The sequence below is a fragment of the Mastomys coucha genome, unplaced genomic scaffold (assembly GCF_008632895.1).
Source record: "Mastomys coucha isolate ucsf_1 unplaced genomic scaffold, UCSF_Mcou_1 pScaffold21, whole genome shotgun sequence".
In the NCBI taxonomy this organism is placed as follows: Eukaryota; Metazoa; Chordata; class Mammalia; order Rodentia; family Muridae; genus Mastomys; species Mastomys coucha.
The window spans coordinates 18843627-18862693 of NW_022196904.1; the positions used below are offsets into that span (position 1 = coordinate 18843627).

General features: G+C 54.2%; 2 protein-coding genes across 17 annotated transcripts in view; one reads left to right on the forward strand and one right to left on the reverse strand.

Annotated features, from left to right (window-relative positions):
- Arhgef1 (Rho guanine nucleotide exchange factor 1) overlaps positions 1–9692 on the forward strand; it is a 24332-nt gene extending 14640 nt beyond the window's left edge. For 7 of the 14 annotated variants that reach the window (XM_031385701.1, XM_031385692.1, XM_031385696.1 and 4 more), the window contains 17 exons: positions 114–299; positions 577–722; positions 4915–5061; positions 5292–5374; positions 5536–5661; positions 5813–5927; positions 6018–6118; positions 6364–6441; positions 6664–6739; positions 6808–6975; positions 7800–7887; positions 7982–8068; positions 8259–8326; positions 8412–8498; positions 8790–8953; positions 9025–9124; positions 9259–9692. In XM_031385701.1, coding sequence (XP_031241561.1) covers positions 114–299; positions 577–722; positions 4915–5061; positions 5292–5374; positions 5536–5661; positions 5813–5927; positions 6018–6118; positions 6364–6441; positions 6664–6739; positions 6808–6975; positions 7800–7887; positions 7982–8068; positions 8259–8326; positions 8412–8498; positions 8790–8953; positions 9025–9124; positions 9259–9269 — 1831 coding nt within the window. In that variant the 3' untranslated portion in view covers positions 9270–9692. The remainder of the gene's footprint in view (positions 1–113; positions 300–576; positions 723–4914; positions 5062–5291; positions 5375–5535; positions 5662–5812; positions 5928–6017; positions 6119–6363; positions 6442–6663; positions 6740–6807; positions 6976–7799; positions 7888–7981; positions 8069–8258; positions 8327–8411; positions 8499–8789; positions 8954–9024; positions 9125–9258) is intronic. The other 7 variants (XM_031385704.1, XM_031385703.1, XM_031385700.1 and 4 more) reach the window with 2 other exon arrangements.
- A 65-nt stretch (positions 9693–9757) lies between these two features.
- Erfl (ETS repressor factor like) overlaps positions 9758–19067 on the reverse strand; it is an 18683-nt gene continuing 9373 nt past the window's right edge. For 2 of the 3 annotated variants that reach the window (XM_031385705.1, XM_031385707.1), the window contains exons 2-6: positions 14857–14936; positions 12218–12452; positions 11787–11982; positions 11569–11686; positions 9758–10926 (exon numbers count right to left, since the gene is read on the reverse strand). In XM_031385705.1, the coding sequence (XP_031241565.1) occupies positions 10481–10926; positions 11569–11686; positions 11787–11982; positions 12218–12452; positions 14857–14923 (1062 nt within the window). In that variant the 5' untranslated portion in view covers positions 14924–14936 and the 3' untranslated portion in view covers positions 9758–10480. Of the gene's footprint in view, positions 10927–11568; positions 11687–11786; positions 11983–12217; positions 12453–14856; positions 14937–16641; positions 16676–19067 lie in introns of those variants that run through there. The other variant, XM_031385706.1, reaches the window with a different exon arrangement.

The following is a 19067-nucleotide window of genomic DNA, read 5'->3' on the forward strand; positions in this document are numbered from 1 at the left end:
CCCTGTCCTGGTCTGTCCTGTCCCTGTCCCTGTCCTGTCCCTGTCCCTGTCCTGGTCTCTCCTTGTCTCTGTGCCGGCCTCTGCCTGACTCTGTCCTTGGCCTCGGGGTCCAGGCTGTCAGGGCGTCTGGGGCGCTCAGAGAGCCTGCGGGTGAGTGACCGCCGCCGGCCTTCCCGGGGCAGCCTCGGGGCTAAGGGCCGGGGTGGGGGCCGTTCCCGGAGCGACGTGGACATGGACCCAGGCTCCGCTACGGCCGTGCTTGGCCCTACCCGACGAGCCACGTACGTCACTTCCCCCTTGTAAGCTGAGGAGGCCTAGAGAGTTGGGAGGTGGTGGGTTAATGCTCAACTCGCAAAGAAATAGACATCCAGTGTCTGAGGTTGCTAGGGCCAACTGTGGATAGCACAGGCCATTGAGTTGGGAGGTGGGACACTGCTATCTAGAGACATGGGGATTGGTCTGTACCATGGCCGCCCAGAGGCGTCAAATGTCAAGGCCAAGGAAGGCTTGTAACTAAAGAACAGAGGCTCCCCTGGGGTGCTCCAGGATGGGGCTTAACAGTGCCTCTGTCCACAGCCCTGAGCCTGGAGATGATGGGGAGCCAGGACGCTCAGGCCTGGAACTGGAACCAGAAGAACCTCCTGGGTGGAGGGAACTCGTTCCCCCAGACACTCTGCTCAGCCTGCCCAAAAGCCAAGTGAAGCGGCAAGAAGTCATCAGCGGTGAGTGCTGCCCTGGAGTCTGCACTCAGGATATCAGTCAGGGATGCTAGCCAGTGCTGGCTGAGGCAGAGACCAAGAGCATGTGAGAGCAGCCGCTTTCCAACAGAACTAGATGGGCTATGGAGCAGACTCATAAGTAAGCCAAGTGCCACTGTCGGCCATGCTTCCAGAGACCATGCTGTCAAGTGCTACTAGCAGGGCTGTGCCTCCAGAGAAGGTATGGTAGTTTAGGCAGTGCTGATTGATGTCCAGAGGCAGATACAGCAAAGCCTGTCATCCCAGCAGTGTGCCCTGGGGATCAGGCAGACAAAAAAGGATCAGAAGTTCAAGGCCAGGGCCCATGAGATGACTTATTGGGTAAAAGGGGCCTGCTGCAAAGCCTGATAGCTGCCAGCACCCACATGCTGGGAGAGAACCACCTCCACAAGCTGTGACCTCCACATGGGTGCCATGGTATACATGCACACGTGTGCATGTGTGTGCGTGTGCGCGTGTGTGCGCTTTTTTTTTTTAAGGAATTATTTATTTTATGAGCACACTGTAGCTGTCTTCAGACACACCAGAAAAAGGCATCAGATCCCACTGCAGATGGTTGTAGGCCATCATGTGGTTGCTGAGAATTGAACTCAGGACCTCTGGAAGAGCAGCCATTGCTCTTAACCACTGAGCCATCTCTCCAGCCCCACTATTTTTTTTAAATATTTATTTATTTATTTTATGTATATGAGCACATACTGTAGCTGTACAGATAGTTGTGAGCCTTCATCTGGTTGTTGTGAATTGACTTTAGGACCTCTGGTTGCTCCAGTCAACCCCACTCGATCCTGTCAGCTCCATTCACTCCGGTAGACTCTGCTCGCTCAGTCCCTGCTTGCTCCGGCTCAAAGATTTATTTATTATTATAAATAAGTGCACTGTAGCTATCTTCAGACACACCAGAAGAGGGCATCAGATCTCATTGCAGATGGTTGTGAGCCACCATCTGATTGCTGGGATCTGAACTCAGAACTTTCAGAAGAGCAGTCAGTGCTCTTACACGCTGAACCATCTCACCAGCCCCAACTTTTTTTTTTTTTAAGAAGGAAATTAGCTATATTCTCAGCCCTTTGGAGTCAGAAGGAAGTAAATATCTGTGAGTTCCAGGCTGAACTGGACTACATACCAAGTTCCAGGACTATATTAAGAGATTCTGTCTCATCAGGCAGTGGTGGCGCATGCCTTTAATCTTAGCACTTGGGAGACAGAGGCAAGTGGATTTCTGAGTTAGAGGCCAGCCTGGTCTACAGAGTGAGTTCCAGGACAGCCAGGGCTACACAGAGAAACCCTGTCTTGAAAAACCAAAAGAGAGACAGAGAGAGAGAGAGAGAGAGAGTGAGAGATTCTGTCTCTAACCACCAAAACCAAAACAAACCAAAAAAGGAAAAAGGAGCTAGAAACAATCTGAAACTATTCTTGCTCTGCCTCTCTTGGGTTTCTCATTGTCAGCTATTTGGATTTTGGTGGTTTTTGCTTTCTGGGGTTTTTTTGTTTGTTTGTTTATTTGTTTTTGAGACAGGGTCTTTAAACTAGCCCTGGCTGTCCTGGAACTCACTCTGTAGACCAGGCCTTCCTTGAACAGACAAGCATGTCTACCACCTACATGCTGAGATTGAAGGCATGTCCCACCACACCCAGCCATTTCCAACTTGTTTGCTTGTTTGTTTTTAACTTAATCTATTTCTTTTTATTCTATATGTATAAGTATTTTGTCTGCATATGGATATCTATACTGAGAGAGAGAGAGAGAGAGAGAGAGAGAGAGAGAGAGAGAGAGAGAGAGAGAGAGAGAGTATGTGTGTGTGTGTATGTGTGTGCGCGCACCTGCCTTGGGGCTGTATTGCAGCTGGTTGTGAGCTACTGTGTGAGGGCTGGAAGTCTGGGCTTCTGCATGAAGAGCCAATGCTCTTGGCTGTTGAGCTGTCTCTCCATCTCACAGGCCAAGCTGGTCTCTAACTTCTTAAGTAGCTTAGGGTGGCCTTGAATTCCTGATTCTTTTGTCTCCACCTCCTGAGTGCTGGGATTGCAGTTGTGTGCCACCCAGGATTGGCTCTGGCTTTTGTTTTGTGACACAAAGTCTTACCCTGTAGGCCAGGTTGGCCTGGAACTCAAAATACCTTTCTCTCCGCCTCCTGAGTCGCTGGGCCTACAGGGCTGCACCATTAGGCCAAACTTAGCAGTGGAGCTTTAAAGTGTGGCTACTGCTGAGAACTGCCTATTGTGTTTTATTTACATTTGTGATAGTTAAGGAAGAAATAGCAGCAGCATGTAGCTAGTAACTGCTCTACTAGGTTCTATAGCAGTCTCTCTCTCCAGAAAAATACAGCATTCGGAATGTTGACATGCCTGCCTATGATTTCAGTACCTGAGAGGCAGAGATAGATGGTCAATGGGTTCAAGGTTATTCTCAGCTACAAAGCCAATTCAAGGCCAGACCAGCTTCATGAAACCCTGATTGGTGAGCTCAAGTACACACACATGTACACACACCATCATCATCACACAATGTATTTAATACAGTAGACTTGTGCGCCCATAAGACTCACTGAGGTACCCAGTGGGTAGTTGATTGTGGAAGATCGAGGGTTGTTCCCTGGACCTGAAACTACCAACCTATATTAGAGAGAACCATTGAGTGATGCCAGACATCTGTATTCTCAACACCCAGGAGGCTGAGCTAGAAGGAACTTGAGTTCCAGGACAGCCTGAGCCATGTAAGACCCTGTCAATAGGTAGATAGATACCAGCTAAGAAAATAGCTAGACAGTTTTCTGAGTTTTATCCTACAAAGTCTTGTGACCTCAGTAGACTAGTATCACTGGTTATTCTGTCTGCCTACCTGAAACAGCATAAGGGGAAGGGTGTGTCTATGTCTGTGTGTGTGTCTGTATCTGTGTCTGTCTGTGTATGTGTGTCTGTCTGTGTGTGTGTGTGTGTGTGTGTGTGTGTGTCTGTATCTGTATGTCTGCGTCTGTGTCTGTGTGTGTGTGTCTATGTCTCTGTGTGTCTGTGTATGTGTGTGTCTATGTCTCTGTGTGTCTGTGTGTGTGTGTGTGTGTGTGTGTGTGTCTGTATCTGTATGTCTGCGTCTGTGTGTGTGTCTATGTCTCTGTGTGTCTGTGTGTGGGTGTCCATGTCTCTGTGTATCTCTGTGTGTATCTATGTCTCTGTGTGTCTGTCTGTGTGTGTCTATGTCTCTGTGTGTGTCTGTGTGTGTGTATCTGTGTGTCTGTGTGTATGTGTCTGTGTCTCTGTATCTCTGTGTGTATCTGTCTCTGTGTGTGTGTCTATGTCTCTGTGTGTGTCTATATCTCTGTGTGTTTGTGTGTGTGTGTCTGTGTCTGTATGTCTGCGTCTGTGTGTGTGTGTCTATGTCTCTGTGTGTGTCTGTGTGTCTATATCTCTGTGTGTCTGTATGTGTGTGTCTATGTCTCTGTGTGTGTCTGTGTGTGTGTGTATCTCTGTGTGTGTCTGTGTGTATGTCTATCTCTCTGTGTGTGTCTGTGTGTGTGTGTATCTCTGTGTGTGTCTGTGTGTGTGTCTATCTCTCTGTGTGTGTCTGTGTGTGTGTGTATCTCTGTGTGTGTCTGTGTGTATGTCTATCTCTCTGTGTGTGTCTGTGTGTGTGTGTGTCTCTGTGTGTGTCTGTGTGTGTGTCTATGTCTTTGTGTGTGTCTGTGTCTGTGTGTCTATATCTCTGTGTGTCTGTACATGTGTGTCTATGTCTCTGTGTGTGTCTGTGTCTGTGTGTCTGTATATCTGTGCATCTATGTCTCTGTGTGTGTGTGTGTGTGTGTGTGTGTGTGTGTGTGCTGTAGCACTCCTCAGTGCTACATAAGGCAGTAATGAATCCACCCAGAGTATGTTCTGACCTCACCAGTCTCTAGGGATCCTTCTTCAGCCTCTGCGTTCTCCCAGCATGCCTTTGAACCTTTCCCTAGAGCAGCAGTTCTCAACCTGTGGGTCTCGACCCTTTTGGGGGTCATAACAGTAGCAAAATTACAGTTATGAAGCAACAATGAAATCGTTTTATGGTTGGGGTCACCACAACACGGGGAACTAACTATATTAATGGGTTACGGTGTTACGAAGGCTGAGAACCACTGCTCTGGAGCATGTACTCTCCCTCATGATGCTTCCTATTTGGGGTCCACAGAGCTGCTGGTGACGGAGGCAGCTCACGTGCGCATGCTACGGGTACTGCATGACCTCTTCTACCAGCCCATGGCAGATGGAGGCTTCTTCCCTCTGGAGGAGCTGCAGAACATCTTCCCCAGCCTGGATGAGCTCATCGAGGTGCACTGTGAGTGCCAGCCACAGGCAGCCTGGCTTACTCCTGGGGACCACACATTCCTGTCCCCCACAGCATACACCCCAGAACAGACACACTAAACAAGCACACAAACTGGTGTGTGACAGCCCACCAGCCCCAAGGATCAAACATAACTGCAGCCTGAGCCAGCAGCAACCCAAACCAGGCGTTTCAGTCTCTTAGGCTCCAATCAACCACCTCCTTTCCTGTGCCCCCCACAGCCCTGTTCCTCGATCGCTTGATGAAGCGGAGACAAGAGAGTGGCTACCTCATTGAGGAGATCGGTGATGTGCTACTGGCCCGGGTGAGGTGCCCTGACATGGCCCTAGACACTGGCACTCCATCCTGTCCCTACCTACCCCAGAGATCTGGTCCCCGACCTGGCCTACTTTAGGCTTCCATTTCTGTATGAGAATATTTTAACAACCCCACCTGAGACCTTCCCTTGCCTGAATCTTCCTGCAGTTCGATGGTGCTGAGGGTTCATGGTTCCAGAAGATCTCCTCCCGCTTCTGCAGCCGCCAGTCATTCGCTCTAGAGCAGCTCAAAGCCAAGCAGCGCAAGGAGCCTCGATTCTGTGCCTTCGTGCAGGTGAGGTTCGACATCAACCCCCATGTGATGAGGACACAGTGTGGTGTCCTGGGTGTGAGGAATGAGGGCTGGAACTGAACTGTGGGTCTTAGGAGAGAAGGGCTGTGGGCATGGCTCTTGGCTACCCCTGTGCTACCTGCTTGCTCCTCAGGAAGCTGAGAGCCGCCCACGATGCCGGCGCCTACAATTAAAGGACATGATCCCCACTGAGATGCAGCGACTGACCAAGTACCCACTGCTGCTACAGAGTATTGGGCAGAACACAGGTACCCTCCCAGCCTTCCTCTGAACATGGCCGCTGAGTGGGGACATGCCACGGTTCTTGTGAGGATTCACACCAATCCCTTTGCCTGCAGAAGAGCCTGCGGAACGGGGGAAAGTGGAGCTTGCCGCTGAGTGCTGCCGTGAGATTCTGCACCATGTCAATCAAGCCGTCCGTGACATGGAGGACCTGCTGGTGAGCCGGGGCATGGCTCCACCTGGGACAGGGCATGGTGGGGAAAGTGCATGCACCTGTGTCCAGGAGTCAGTTGGCCTTTGGTGTCTTCCTCTCAGGAGGTCTACTGGAGGTCACACTTGGATCTCAGCTTGTCCCCCGGGAGTTGGCCTTATTTCACTGCTTACCCATCCTCCTTGGAGTAGCTGAGGGTCAGCCCCGTGCCTGGTTTAGCTCCCTGTAACCCTTCTCTGTCTCTGTCCTAGCGGCTCAAGGATTACCAGCGTCGCCTGGACTTGACTCACATACGGCAGAGCAGTGACCCTATGCTGAGCGAGTTCAAGGTGAACCCTGTAGTCTTCCCTCACCTCACCTTGACCCTGCTGCCCAGGGGGTTCTGATGTACAGTACAGCAGAGAATGTATCCTGGGAGTCTCCATCCTCACCTCCTTCCCAGAGGGTGTCCGTGGTGGCCCTTGACCTCACTCCCTGGTCCTTGGCTGTTCAGCTTGCTGCCCTCCCCTCCCTTCATCACCTTTGCTGACCATGGCTCCTTCCTGCCTCAGAACCTTGACATCACTAAGAAGAAGTTGGTCCATGAAGGCCCCCTCACATGGCGAGTAACCAAAGACAAAGCTGTAGGTGAGTGCACCCAAAGGTGGCAGGGCCAGGGGTGGAGGCCAGGCGTGACCTTGCTGCCTCTCACATAGAGGTGCACGTGCTCTTGCTGGACGACCTGCTGCTGCTGCTCCAGCGCCAGGATGAGAGGCTGCTGCTCAAGTCGCACAGCCGGACACTGACACCCACGCCTGACGGCAAGACCATGCTTCGGCCTGTGCTCCGGCTCACCTCTGCCATGACCCGAGAGGTGGCCACTGGTGAGCTGGGGCAGGTCATCTGAGTGCAGTTGCCCAGTGGCATGGGGAGTGGAACTCTCTAAGAAGCGCAAAGCCCACTCTGGGAAGGGACAGAGACTGAGAAGGGTCCATGTGGGGCAGAAATGGGCGGGACTAAGGAAGGATAGCAGAGATGAGGCATAGACTGTCATTGCAGCACTCAAGAGGCTGGGGGAAGAGGGAGGGTTATGAGTGTGAGATCAGCTTAGGCTACAAAGGACCACCCTGCCTCAAGAAACTAAAAATAGCCATGCTTAGTGGCCCATGCCTTTAATCCCAGCACTTAGGAGGCAGAGGCAGGCAGATCTCTGAGTTTGAGGCCAGCCTGGTCTACAGAGTGAGTTCCAGGACAGCCAGGGCTACACAGAGAAACCCTGTCTGGAAAAACAACAACAAAATATGAAACTAAAAATAAATAAAAAGAGGGAACTGCCTACATTTGCAGAAAAGCGTGATCTGCCCCAACGGTTTTCTGGGTTTTTTTCCTCAATGCTGCTCCCTGCCCCCTGCCCCCTCTGTTTAGGAATTGTAGGTACTTGGAGCATAAGGCAGAAGCCCAGGGCAGAGAGTTTTGCAAGCATTGCTGAGAGGTTGTACTAGGGCCACTGTTGGTGGAGGGGCTCTTCAGGTGAAGACAGCCTAGACTCTGGGGCCTGATGGGATCAGGGCTGTGGAGGAAGACCTCAGTATGAGCAGGGTAGTGAGTGTGAACCATTCATATAAGGGGGAGAATAGCAGACAGCACCCAAGAGGGGGACACACTGGGAACCCTAGCTCCAGGCCACATCTCTCCCCTCCCTATGCAGATCACAAAGCTTTCTACGTCATTTTTACCTGGGACCATGAAGCCCAGATATATGAGCTGGTGGCACAGACATCGTCAGAACGCAAGAAGTAAGAGTCCCCAAGGATGCTGTCAAGGTGTGTGTCCCACACAGGGTAGGGTTTAGGTGTGCTGACCACCTCTGGTCTTATCCTGTTTCCCCAGCTGGTGTGCCCTCATCACTGAGACTGCCGGATCCCTGAAGGTCCCTGCCCCTGCCTCCCGCCACAAACCCCGGCCCAGCCCAAGCAGGTAAGGGGTCAAGGAGAGAGCTGGAGAAAGGTGCATGGAGATGCTTCCCCGTACATCTACAGAGCTTAAGCCCCAGGACATGTACAGATGCACGTGCTGAGTCCAGCACAGCCTGCCTCTGGCTGTCTGTACCCCAACCTGCCCGCCTCTGGGCCAGGGATATGAGGTCACCTGTCACTTCCCTCTCCAGCACCCGAGAGCCCCTGCTAAGCAGCTCTGAGAATGGCACTGGAGGCACAGAGATTGCTCCAGCTGATGGTAAGTCTCAAGGTCACTCATTGGCTAGGGGAGTTCACCTGAAACCAGACAGGATCTGAGCATCCCTCTCTGTCTGCCTACCCAGCCCGGACAGAGCGGATCCTCAATGACCTCCTGCCCTTCTGCAGACCAGGCCCAGAGGGCCAACTTGCTGCCACAGCCCTTCAAAAAGGTAGGCCAGCGCTGCACCCTCTGGGTCCAGTGTCTAGTCAAATGGTACCTCTATTTGAACTAGAAAAAGGCTCAGTCCATCTTTCAGATTTCTGTATGTCCAGGAATCAAGAAACCCACCCCAAAACTAGCTTTTGCTGCTCTCCTACCACGGATACTAAGTTCAGCTTCTCCAGCCTCAGGCCTCCTGCCCCATCCTAACCCTTTTAACTGATAACCACCTCAGCCCTCAGCTGTCCGCTGGCCCTTGGCCCCCTGCCCCTCGTGACCCTGTTCCTCTTGCCTTGGCCAGTACTGTCCCTGAAACAGATCCTGTTAAGCACTGAGGAAGACAGTGGAGCGGGGCCTCCCAGCAATGGTGATGGGGTGCCTGGTGGTGGTGCCCCCAGCCCAGCACACACCCAGGAGATTGAGGAAAACCTGCTTAGCCTAGAAGTGGCCATCAGACAACTGGAGGTATGCTTAGGGGCTGGGGACTTGGACAGGCTGTGGAAGGAAAGACATCCTTCATCTATGATCCCCTCCAGGAGTTAGAAGAGGAATTTTGTCGCCTAAGACCCCTCCTGTCTCAGCTTGGAGGGACTCTGTCCCCCAACCTGGCTGCACCTGAACGCTCTGCTCAGACAGGTGAGTGGGGAACTGGGGTCAGGGTGCTGTTCTGAGGGGCGGGATGGGAACCCTTGTCCCACAGTTGTCTGTCTGCCGTCAACCCTCTCCTCTCAACTCCTTTCCCTCCCTCTCTCTGTGTTTGTTACCCTCAGGCCTTTCATGAAGAGAATAGTGGGGGAGAGGATGCGAGGGGCCCCCCACCCCACATCTGCCACAGCATCTCACACCCCAGAGGCCTTGAGCAGAGGGAGATTGGCTGAACTTGAAAGTGGACCTGCTCCGGTCACTGCCTCCCACCCTGGCCTCTGCCTTTCTCCCTCCTGCCTTCTGCTTGGGGGACTCAGGGCTTCACTCCCAGAGCACCTCCATAATCCCCATTTTTCAGGCCATCTCAGTATTGCCTATTGGGGGCTCACCCCTCCACCCCCTACCCCAAGTGCCTTTGCTCTGTTTTTATATCCTGAATTGGAGGTTTATTTTTAATATATATTATCTAAGGAGAGATCTGTGTGTGAGGGCGTCGGGCAGTGGGCCCCATGTCTGGGCCTGCCCTTGACTGACTAGTAATGATTTCCTGGTTCTGACCCATGTCACCTCCATGATTCTTTCTTCCTTTCAAGCTCTCCATTCATCCATCCATCCATCCATCCATTCACTTGTCTTGCATTTTTATTTAGTATATCATGGGTGGAGCACAGGCACTGTGTGCCATTTCAGAGGACAACTTGTGGGAGTCAGTTCTCCTTCTACCATCTGGGTCCCAGAGCCCAGACGCAGGTCGTCAGGCTTGATGACAGACACCTGTACCTTTATCCTTCACTTGCAATAAGGACTCCACACACGTGCACACTGTGTGTGAGTTGTGCCCCATGGCCAACCAGAGTGAGGCACCCACATTGCACACTCAGTTCTTTTATTTTTGTAGTAAACTCTGGAGGTGGGATCTCAAAGGGAGCTGGTGGGGAGAGGGCCCCTCCTGGGTGGGGCTGGGGCGGGGTTATTGCTCTGAGCTCCCTATCCCCAGGGGGACCTGTGTGGGAGGATTTCAAGAGGGGGCTGGCACTGGATTGGGGACACTGCCACACGAACACGCAGGTCACAGCACATAGGAGGTCAGGGGAGGCTGGGCGCCGTATTGCACTTTGAGAGTGGGGCCAGGCAGTTATTCCCCTCAAATTGGAACCTGGGAAGAGACTAGAGGCCACCCTGTTCCTCTCCACTCTGTGGAGAAGGTGTGGCTTCCACTCGGGGGTTGGAGATGGCCAGGAGGGTGCCAGGGGCTGGGCCTGGGCCTTGGGCTAGTGTATGGGCAGACCAAGTAGAAGCTTCATGGGTGACTGCCCTGGTCACCAGCAGAATCCACCCTATACCTGCTCAGCTGCCATTCCCCCCTTTGCCTGACTTGGTCTTGGGGGACACTGGTAGACCCTCATCGCCCTCACTGTCAGAGCTGCAGCCGCTGACATCGGTGATCTCCAGCTCAGAGTCACTGTCCTCCTTCCCAGCCAGTGTGGCCTCTGGACCTCCAGCCCCCGGCAGTGCCAGGCGAGGGGCCACTGCCAGCCCCGAGGGGCGCTCCGGGCCCAGGCCCTCCCCTGTTGCAGCAAGCAGGGGTGCAGCCATGGGCCCTCCCCCTGCTCCTGCAGCGGGCAGGTGGCCCAGGGAACCCAAAGGGTTGGGGTAGAAATGAGGTGGGTAGAGAGAGGGGGGCAGCTTTGGGAAGGGGCCTGCGAGGTATGGGTTAAAGTTCCAGGGGTACTCAGGGAAGGCGCGGCCGTAAGGACCCAGCAGGCTGGGTGGCTTGGAGTAGCCTGTGGCACCTGGAAGGGCATAGGGAACAGGTCAGACTGGCCCACTAGCCATTTGAGGGCCTACTTGCATGGCGGGTGTACCTCCTGGGTGGTCTTCCTACCCTCCCCTTAGTGTAATTCCACTAAGGGTCTCCCACCCTCCACCTCACCTCCCCCACTTCTCTCCCTATTCCTTTAACCTGCCTGCCCCCAAAGCCCTTCCTGCCAAGTAGCCAACTCCCTCTTGTTAAGATGCTCTGCAGCAGAGCATTCTCTGCCTTGATTGGTTTTAGAAATGTTCCCATTATGTAACCCAAGTTGGCTTCCAACTTGTAATCTCCTGCCTCGGTCTCCTGAGTGCTGGGTCTCATGTAGCTCACGGCTGGATGCTGAACTTGATCTGTAGTGAGGATCAAGACTGAGCTTGGCCCTCTAGCTTCTGTGTCCCTTGTGCTGGGATCTTGGGGGTGTGCACCACACCCAGCTGCTGCAGTGTTGACCATAACCCGCTTCCTTCGAGCACTCTTGACTGAGCTACATCTTGGCTGCTTTCCCTCCCTGGCTTTTAAACACACGTATCCACACATACTCTATAGACACATCTACTATCTTGTCTCCCAGAGTCCACACTCCATGTGTGCAGATCCCCTCCCCCAGCCTCCAGGCCCTTACCAGAACCCAAGAATGGGAAGGGACTGTCCAGACGTAGTTTATCCGACTCTGGGGTGAATAGGGGTGTCCGACCCCCTGGCTCTCCTAGGCGTGGGGTAGAGAACAGGTTCTGCAGGGTCTGGAGAGGGAGGTAGGGAGGCGGTACTGCTTAGCCCCCTCTGACGTCGGGGACACTAAACAGCCCTCTTCCAGCACTAAGATGCAGTACCCAGACTCACCTCAGGGGTCAGGGGTGGAGCATCTGGCCCAGGTGCCCCAGCAAAGGGCCCAGGAGTCAGCAAGAGCGGGGAGCCAGTGGCGGCGGCAGCCACATCCAGCAGTGGGTAATTAACAAGCACAACTTTGCTGAAGTTGAACTTGTAGGTGAACCTCTTCCCTTTGGTCTTGTGGAGAATGCGCTTGTTGTAGTAGTAACTGTGGGAGAGAGGATGGGGTACTGGGGAGGGGCAAGGGAGGGGTGAGGCAGTAGCTGGGCTCAGGTTCCTCTTGTCGCCACCCCCACCCAGTTTCCACTCACAAGTACTGGGATCCACTGGAATTCAGTCCTAGGATACAGAGGGAATGCCCCCACCTTTTGGGGGAGGGACCAGAAGGGACAGCAAAGAGAGAAGAAAGCAGGATGGGGGTCTGGCCCACAGCCCCTCCTCACCGCAGGGCCCGGCTCAGCTTGTCATAATTCATGTGGGGCTTGCATTTGCGAATGCCCCAGAGGCGGGCCACCTCATCCGGGTCCTTGATGACGAATTCCCCGTAGTCCCCCTGCCAGGCGATGACGCCCTGGTACTCCTCTTTCTGCAACAGCTCCAGGATAAAGTGCCACAGCTGGATCTGCCTGGAGCCAGGGGATGACTCGGGCTTATAGGCCCAATCTGGGAAGGCAAACCCTAGGGACAGGAGATAGGGAGGCCTTAAGGTTAGGAAACTGTTGGGGGCTCTGGGTATTATGGGTTCTGCAGCTTGAGATGGCCAGTCTCTTGCGGAGCATCTAACAGGCTCCTGAGTCACTCTTCAGACCCACTGTGCTTGAGTCTGCTCCCTAAGTTACCTAAACAGCAGGAAAGAGCCCCTAGTTTTGTGTTTCCAACATGCCTTGGTGCAGTCCCCCTGCAAACCCCCCCAACCCCAGTTCAGCAAGGGAGGAGAGGGTAGAATTGAGAGGGACCCATTTCCTGCATCCACGGCTGTTTTGAGACGTGGCTGAAGAGGGCCCACTATGAGCAGTGATCACCCTGTCGGGAAGCCTGAGATATCTCCTGTGACTTGTGATCTGCCCCCTGCCTAAGGCCCCCACTGGCACACACGCTCAGCCTGTATGCATCTGTATATCTACCTCTAGTCTGTCCCTTCCCATGTGCTCCCATCTTCAGACTGTCCAGTAGAAGGCTGTGTCTGATGCAGGCACAGCCCCGTCGGTGCCCATGGCAGACAGCACATCACGCAGACATCCTCTTGCCATGTTAGTCCATGGGACACAACCACACCCAAGTGCCACACACTCCTGCTTAGGGCCGCTAAAGCAAATAGATGCAGGCTGCCTATGCTATATGGACTCAACAGCCCAACATTGTACATCCATTGCAAGATGCACAATTACAGACACATGAGCCCAAAGGCCCAGCTAACACCTGGTGTGATAGAGAAAATGAGGCCATGACACTGAAGTCCCCAGATAGGCAGGCGGGCACATGCATGGTAACAGTGACAACCAAACAACCTCCCAGGTCTACACTCAGGCGTGTGTATGTCTGCAATTGCATGGTCCAATTGGCATTACTTCACCCTGGGAGGAGCCTCCTGGTCCCACCATCTGTACGAACTTAGTGGCCAGGAGCAGAGATTCTACCTACCCCTGGTTTTCCAATCCAGAAGGTTCTGGATCCCAGTGTCCACACCAGCTCCTGCGTCATCCTCTTTCTCCTCCTACCTGCCCAGAGATTGCTATGACCCAGACATGAATACATCCTTAAATCCGGTCTCTAGCGAGCTGAGAGCAGTACATAGACAGGGAAGGCTAGGGAAGCCACCGAAGGCTGGGATGTCGGAGGGACTATGCTGAGCTGGGAGACCTGGGTTCCTGTATCCAGTTGCTGTGTAGCTAGGGGGTAGTTCCTGTTCTCTCTGGACTGAGGTTCCAGAAGCAGGAGGCAGGGTGGAGCAGAATCTCACCAGTGCAGGCTGCCCCAGAGGGCAGGTACATACATATGCAGGTGATGCCCCAACTGCCAAAGGAGGGCAGTTGTCGCCACTCCCTGTGGAAGGGGAGTTTTAATCTCTGAGCCATCTCACCTCAGATGCTATGAAGAGTCCATCTAGACGGACCCTGGCCTATATATACCCATAGAACACTTCCCTAGGAAAGTCACCCGTGTCACAAACATCTTTGCACAACCAAGAGATCACTGGAGGGAGGACTTTTACAACAGGAGACATAGATAACCACAGAACAGCAGTGGGAGGAACACAGAGACCCAGCCTGGAAATCAAGCCCAGATCCTGATATACAGGCCCAGGGCCATCTACCCACACCCGGCAAAATAGACCTCAGACACCCACTGAGAGTGTCACAGACTACCCGAGACAGGCAAATCCTCTCTACCCTGCCAAAGCAGGAGCATAGCATACAAGCTGCCAGATGCCAAAAGTATACATGCATGACCCTGAGATGCAGAGTCCCTGAATCATTCCTGTGGCCTCTGTGGTTTAACCTGTGTATGAGCAGGCACACATTCACACAAAGATGGCCCCCTGCAGACACTTGCCCTCTGTGACCCCTTCAGGAACACTGAAGTGTCATGCATGCATGCACTCCACAATGAAACTCAGAGCGGACAGACAGAAGGCCTCAAAGACTCCCTCTTACTAGTTGCCCATTCATGCCCAAGATGATCTCTCCCCCTGGTTTAAAGACCACATGCCTCTCCTTTCCTCTCTTTAGGCTGTGCCCTCTTCCTTGTGCCTAGCCTAGAGCTCTGGGCTCTGCCCTACCGACGTAGGTGCAGCCAAATGGACATGGTGGAGAAATCCTACATCTCAGCCCCTTCAGTCCTCATCCCTCCTGACACCTCGTTCATCTCCCAAAAGACCCTCGACCTTTGTGTCCCAGCAAGCAGGTGGCAGGGACAGCGGACCGTGAAGAAGTTTCTGGGCAAGTTTCTCACGAAAAGGTTTGTAGCCAGGGGACCAAGACAGACAGGTTCACAGGTGCGTGAGAGAGAGACAGGAAGAGGAAAGATAAGGAACGGGGTGCAGCCCCTGGGGAAGGACTGTGAGCATGGACAGGACAGTTACCAGGGGTCCAGAGAGCCGGCAGGGCAGGCGGGGCGAAGAGAAGATCGGAGACACAGCTACAGTCCATGGTAGAGCGAGCCCTGCAGAAGCCAGGACAGAGACAGGACAGCGGGAGAGAACCGGGTCAGCCAGTGGGGTGCTGTGGGGCTCCTCCCCTCCCAGGACCTCAACCTGATCCTAGCCTACCTGGTTGCCTTCAGTCCTCAACCCTTCCCGCAGCCCCGGTGTCCCTAATTGAAGCCACTGTTCTTCCCTCCTGCCCTGCACCCTCCTCTATGGGTCCTCTTCACTGAAGTCCAGCAACCCACCACTCGTAGACCCTCAATGTTCCTCCACCCACCCCGATGCCCCCCCCCAAGGCTTCTGGCTATCCTGCCTCCCGCTTGACCTCTGGGGGAGTAAGGAATTGGTCCCTGGGTCTTTGGGTCTTCCTGTCTCCCTCTGCGTGTGGCTCTCTCCAGCTACTTCAGATTTATCACGCTCGAAAACACAAATTCGCCCCCACCTGGCTGACCCCCGGCAGCTCCCTCTGTGGCTCACACTGCAGCAGTGGCCAGCTCAAAGCTGGCAGAGCTGGGTATCTTCTAGCTAGGCTGGGAGGAGCAGGCCCAGTTCTTGCCTTTCCTCCCCAAGTAGACACCCCCAGCCCCCAGTCTGCCCTCCGAGCTCACAGACCACCGTTCTCCCACCCCACTACACTCTCAAACCTGCTGCTTACCAAAGGTTCTCTATCTTTCCCCCTTAGACTGGCCTGCCCACCTCTCAGGCCCCCCTTCTGGGAGCTGCACCCCCTTCCCCACGTACACACAATCCTTCCCCTTCCTCTCAAGGTAGAGCCACCCAAGCCTGCTGCCCACAGGAACCCATGGACCCCTGCCTCAAACCTGCTGCTCAAAGATTCTCCATTCCTTCTAAGATCAGCCCGGCCTCCCCTCTCAGACACTCCCTCCCCACAGACAGTCTCCCCCCTCCAACACCTGTCCACTCAGATTGGCATTGCCCCTCAGATACCCTTCCACTCAGGTTGGCATCTTCACTTAGATACCCCTTCCTTGACTAGTCTCTGTCCTCTGATGACACCGACTGCTTCCTGCTTCCCGTGACATCCACCTCCCCCTTAGGACAATCTTTCCTCGTGGATCTGCCTCCTCCCTGCAAGGCTCCCTCAAATCCCCACTCCCTCAGAGAACCCGCTTTGTAGAAACCTCCTCACCCCTTTCTGGGCACCTTTGCCCTTTGTGAGCCCAGCCCCTCAGACTCCCTCATCTATAGCCTTCCCGCTCAAGCTCACACTCACTGCAGCTACCCTTAGACAAGACATCTTTTGCCATCCTGCCTGCACTCAGAGATTCCCGAACACGGCATCCACCCTTCCCCTCAGATACCCCACCCATTAGATTTGATACAGACACTCCACACACCTCTCCCATACCATACAGCCATAAACCCGCCTCACTCCTGGATACTTCTGTCCTCTCTCTGTATCTAGCTCACCACAGCTCTCCCAACACTTCCTTGGCCCCCTGAAGTCGCCCCTGCCAAGGGCCACCCCTCCTACACTCCATCTCTCTGGGAGCCCTTCCTTTTCTCTCTTCCCTCTTCATTTCGATCTCTCCCCGCACTCGCACTCAGCGCCTCTCTTCTCGCCACCTCTCCTCTTCCCTCCTCTCCTCCACCTAGACAGGTCCCCCCATCTCTCCTCAACTCTCCTCCCATGCTTCAGTCCCATCTCCCATTTCTCTGTCTCTGCCCACCCGCTTCCCACAGCTGTCTCCAAGTCCCTACCCCTATTTCCTTCTCCATCCCTCACTGATCCACCTCCCCGCGTCTCTCGGTTTTCCCCTATCTCTGTCTCTCCATCTCTCTCCCTCATCTGCCTACCTCTCCCTCCTCCTCCGGGGCCCCTTCCTCTCAGCCCCGCCCATCCGTCTCTCTACCGTGCATCTCCACCACCTCACCACCTCTTTCTCCACACTCACCCCCATCTAGCTCCCCCCTCCTGCTGTCTCTGACTCTCTGGGTCCCCCTCCTCCCTCCCCCACCCCCACCCCCATTGGCCCCTCTCATTTCCGTGTTGGTTTTGATTTCTCTTCCCAACGCTTTCAACTCCCCGCCGCCTCCTCCGGACACGTTATAACGAGGAGCCGTGGGATCGGCGCTCCGGGCCCTGCTCCCACGCTCCCCCCGTCGTCTCTCACACACATCTCTGCCTTCTCGCAGTCTCTGCTGCCACTTTTTTTCCATCTCTCCCGTGTCTGGTCTCTGTCCTGTGTGTATCAGCCCCCCACCCCACCCCCGAAGACCTCGTTCTGGCCCCTCCAGCTGGACCGATCTCCACCTAGCCCAGCATTTCTCGCATGTCTGGTTGCTAGCATCTCCAGGTCTCATCTCTCTGTCTCTGTGTCCCTGGGCCTTTAGTCTCCACATGGTTTCTTTCTCCATTTCTGGGTCTCCACATCTCTGCCTCCCTGTCTGAGTCTCTCTTTCTTGCAAAGTCCCTATCTCTGTCTCTAGGTCTCTCTTTCAGTCCCAGTGTCCCTCTCTTGGGACTCCTTTGATCTCGCCGTGCCCCTGGCACCCCCCTGGCCCCATTGATTGCTGATCGACCCATGGAGGAAGTAGGGCCTTCGGCCTGGGGCTATAGGACCAGGCAGCAGCTTTGGCAGAGCCACTGGACAGATGGACAGACAGCCTCAGCCCCAGTGGCTGAGGAGGGGGAGCAGCCCCATCACAAGCCCCTCCCCACCGGCCGGCACGATGCGGATGGGGACTCCGGGCAAGCTTTAATTTTTAATTTTATTTTGCTTCCTTCAGCCCCCCCTCGCCCCCATCTCTAGCGCCCGAAGCCATGGCACCGAATGTGTGCGTGAGTGAGGCAGCTGTTTGGAGAGGGGCTGGGCCGGCAGAGGCTGCCTCCCTCTGCTCCTTGCCAAGCACAATTACACAGACCCACACCTCCTGCAAGCACACAGGCCAACAAAGTCACTTACACCACCGAATTCCCTACACATCATCACACACACTCAACACACACACAGAGACAGAACCACGCACATCCCCAAAGCCCACACACAACCCACACAGCACAGCCCACACATCAATAAAGTCACACACAGCCACATTGTCATGTACAACAGTACCAGACACACAATCTGCCTAGACTGATGCATAGTAACACAGGCACCAGGTCACACGCCAGTGCTCACAAATACACAAACACAGACCTTCAATCACAGAGGCACAGGATCTCACAAAGAGACAAGGTCGTACAGAAACAGAGACACACACACCCAGATACGCAGCAGCACAGCCAAGTCAGCAGCAGGCACACAGTCACACAGACAGGCACCAGAGGCCTTCCACCAGACACACACACTGGATCATAGGCAGATACACAAAACACCCCAAACACAGGCTGCCACAGCCAGACGGCACACACATGAGGCCACACCCATCAAAGACACAGAGCCACAGTCAGAGTCCCCAATATGATCAGCACAGTGGGGAAACCAACCCCACAGCAGCCCCCCACCCCCAGAGAGAGGAGACACTCTCACTTAGACATAAGGGCTAAGTTTGCCTGGATAGGGGTGCCCACTTAGAGGTAATGGCACCCTAGAAACCTCAATGTCCCCTACCACCATGGATTTGTCCATCCACCATCTGTGCATCTCTTTAGTGTCTCTCTCTCTGTCTCTCTCTACCTCTCTCTCTCTCTCTCTCTTTCTCTTTCTATGTGTGTATGTGTGTTCAAAATGTGTGCTTGCCTCATAGTCTCTTCAGTCCCCTTCATTGTTTGTCTGTCTGTCACCAAAGGTCTTTTATTGCTCATCTCTGTGTGCCTCAGTCTCTAGATGCTTCTGAGAATCTCTCTTTGGATGCCTCCCCTGTACCCCTTGGCCTCTGGGCCTCTCTGCCTCTGTCTCCTAACCCCATCACCCCAGCCCCTTGGGCTGGGGTTTAACCAGTTGTTTTGATTTCTCTAAGCTGCGCTGGCCGCCTCGGGAGCCGCCTCAGGCCTCACACCGCCCCCAGCCCCTTCATCCCTCACCCAGGCCCCCCCATCCCCACCTCCCCTTAACACAATCTGCACAAGTGGAATGAAAATTGATTTTTTTTTTAAATTTCATATCTTCTCCGGGGCTCTGTCTAAAGAGGAGAGAGACTCGGCCCAAGACCCCTCTCCCACCACTGCCCCCGCATACAGCACA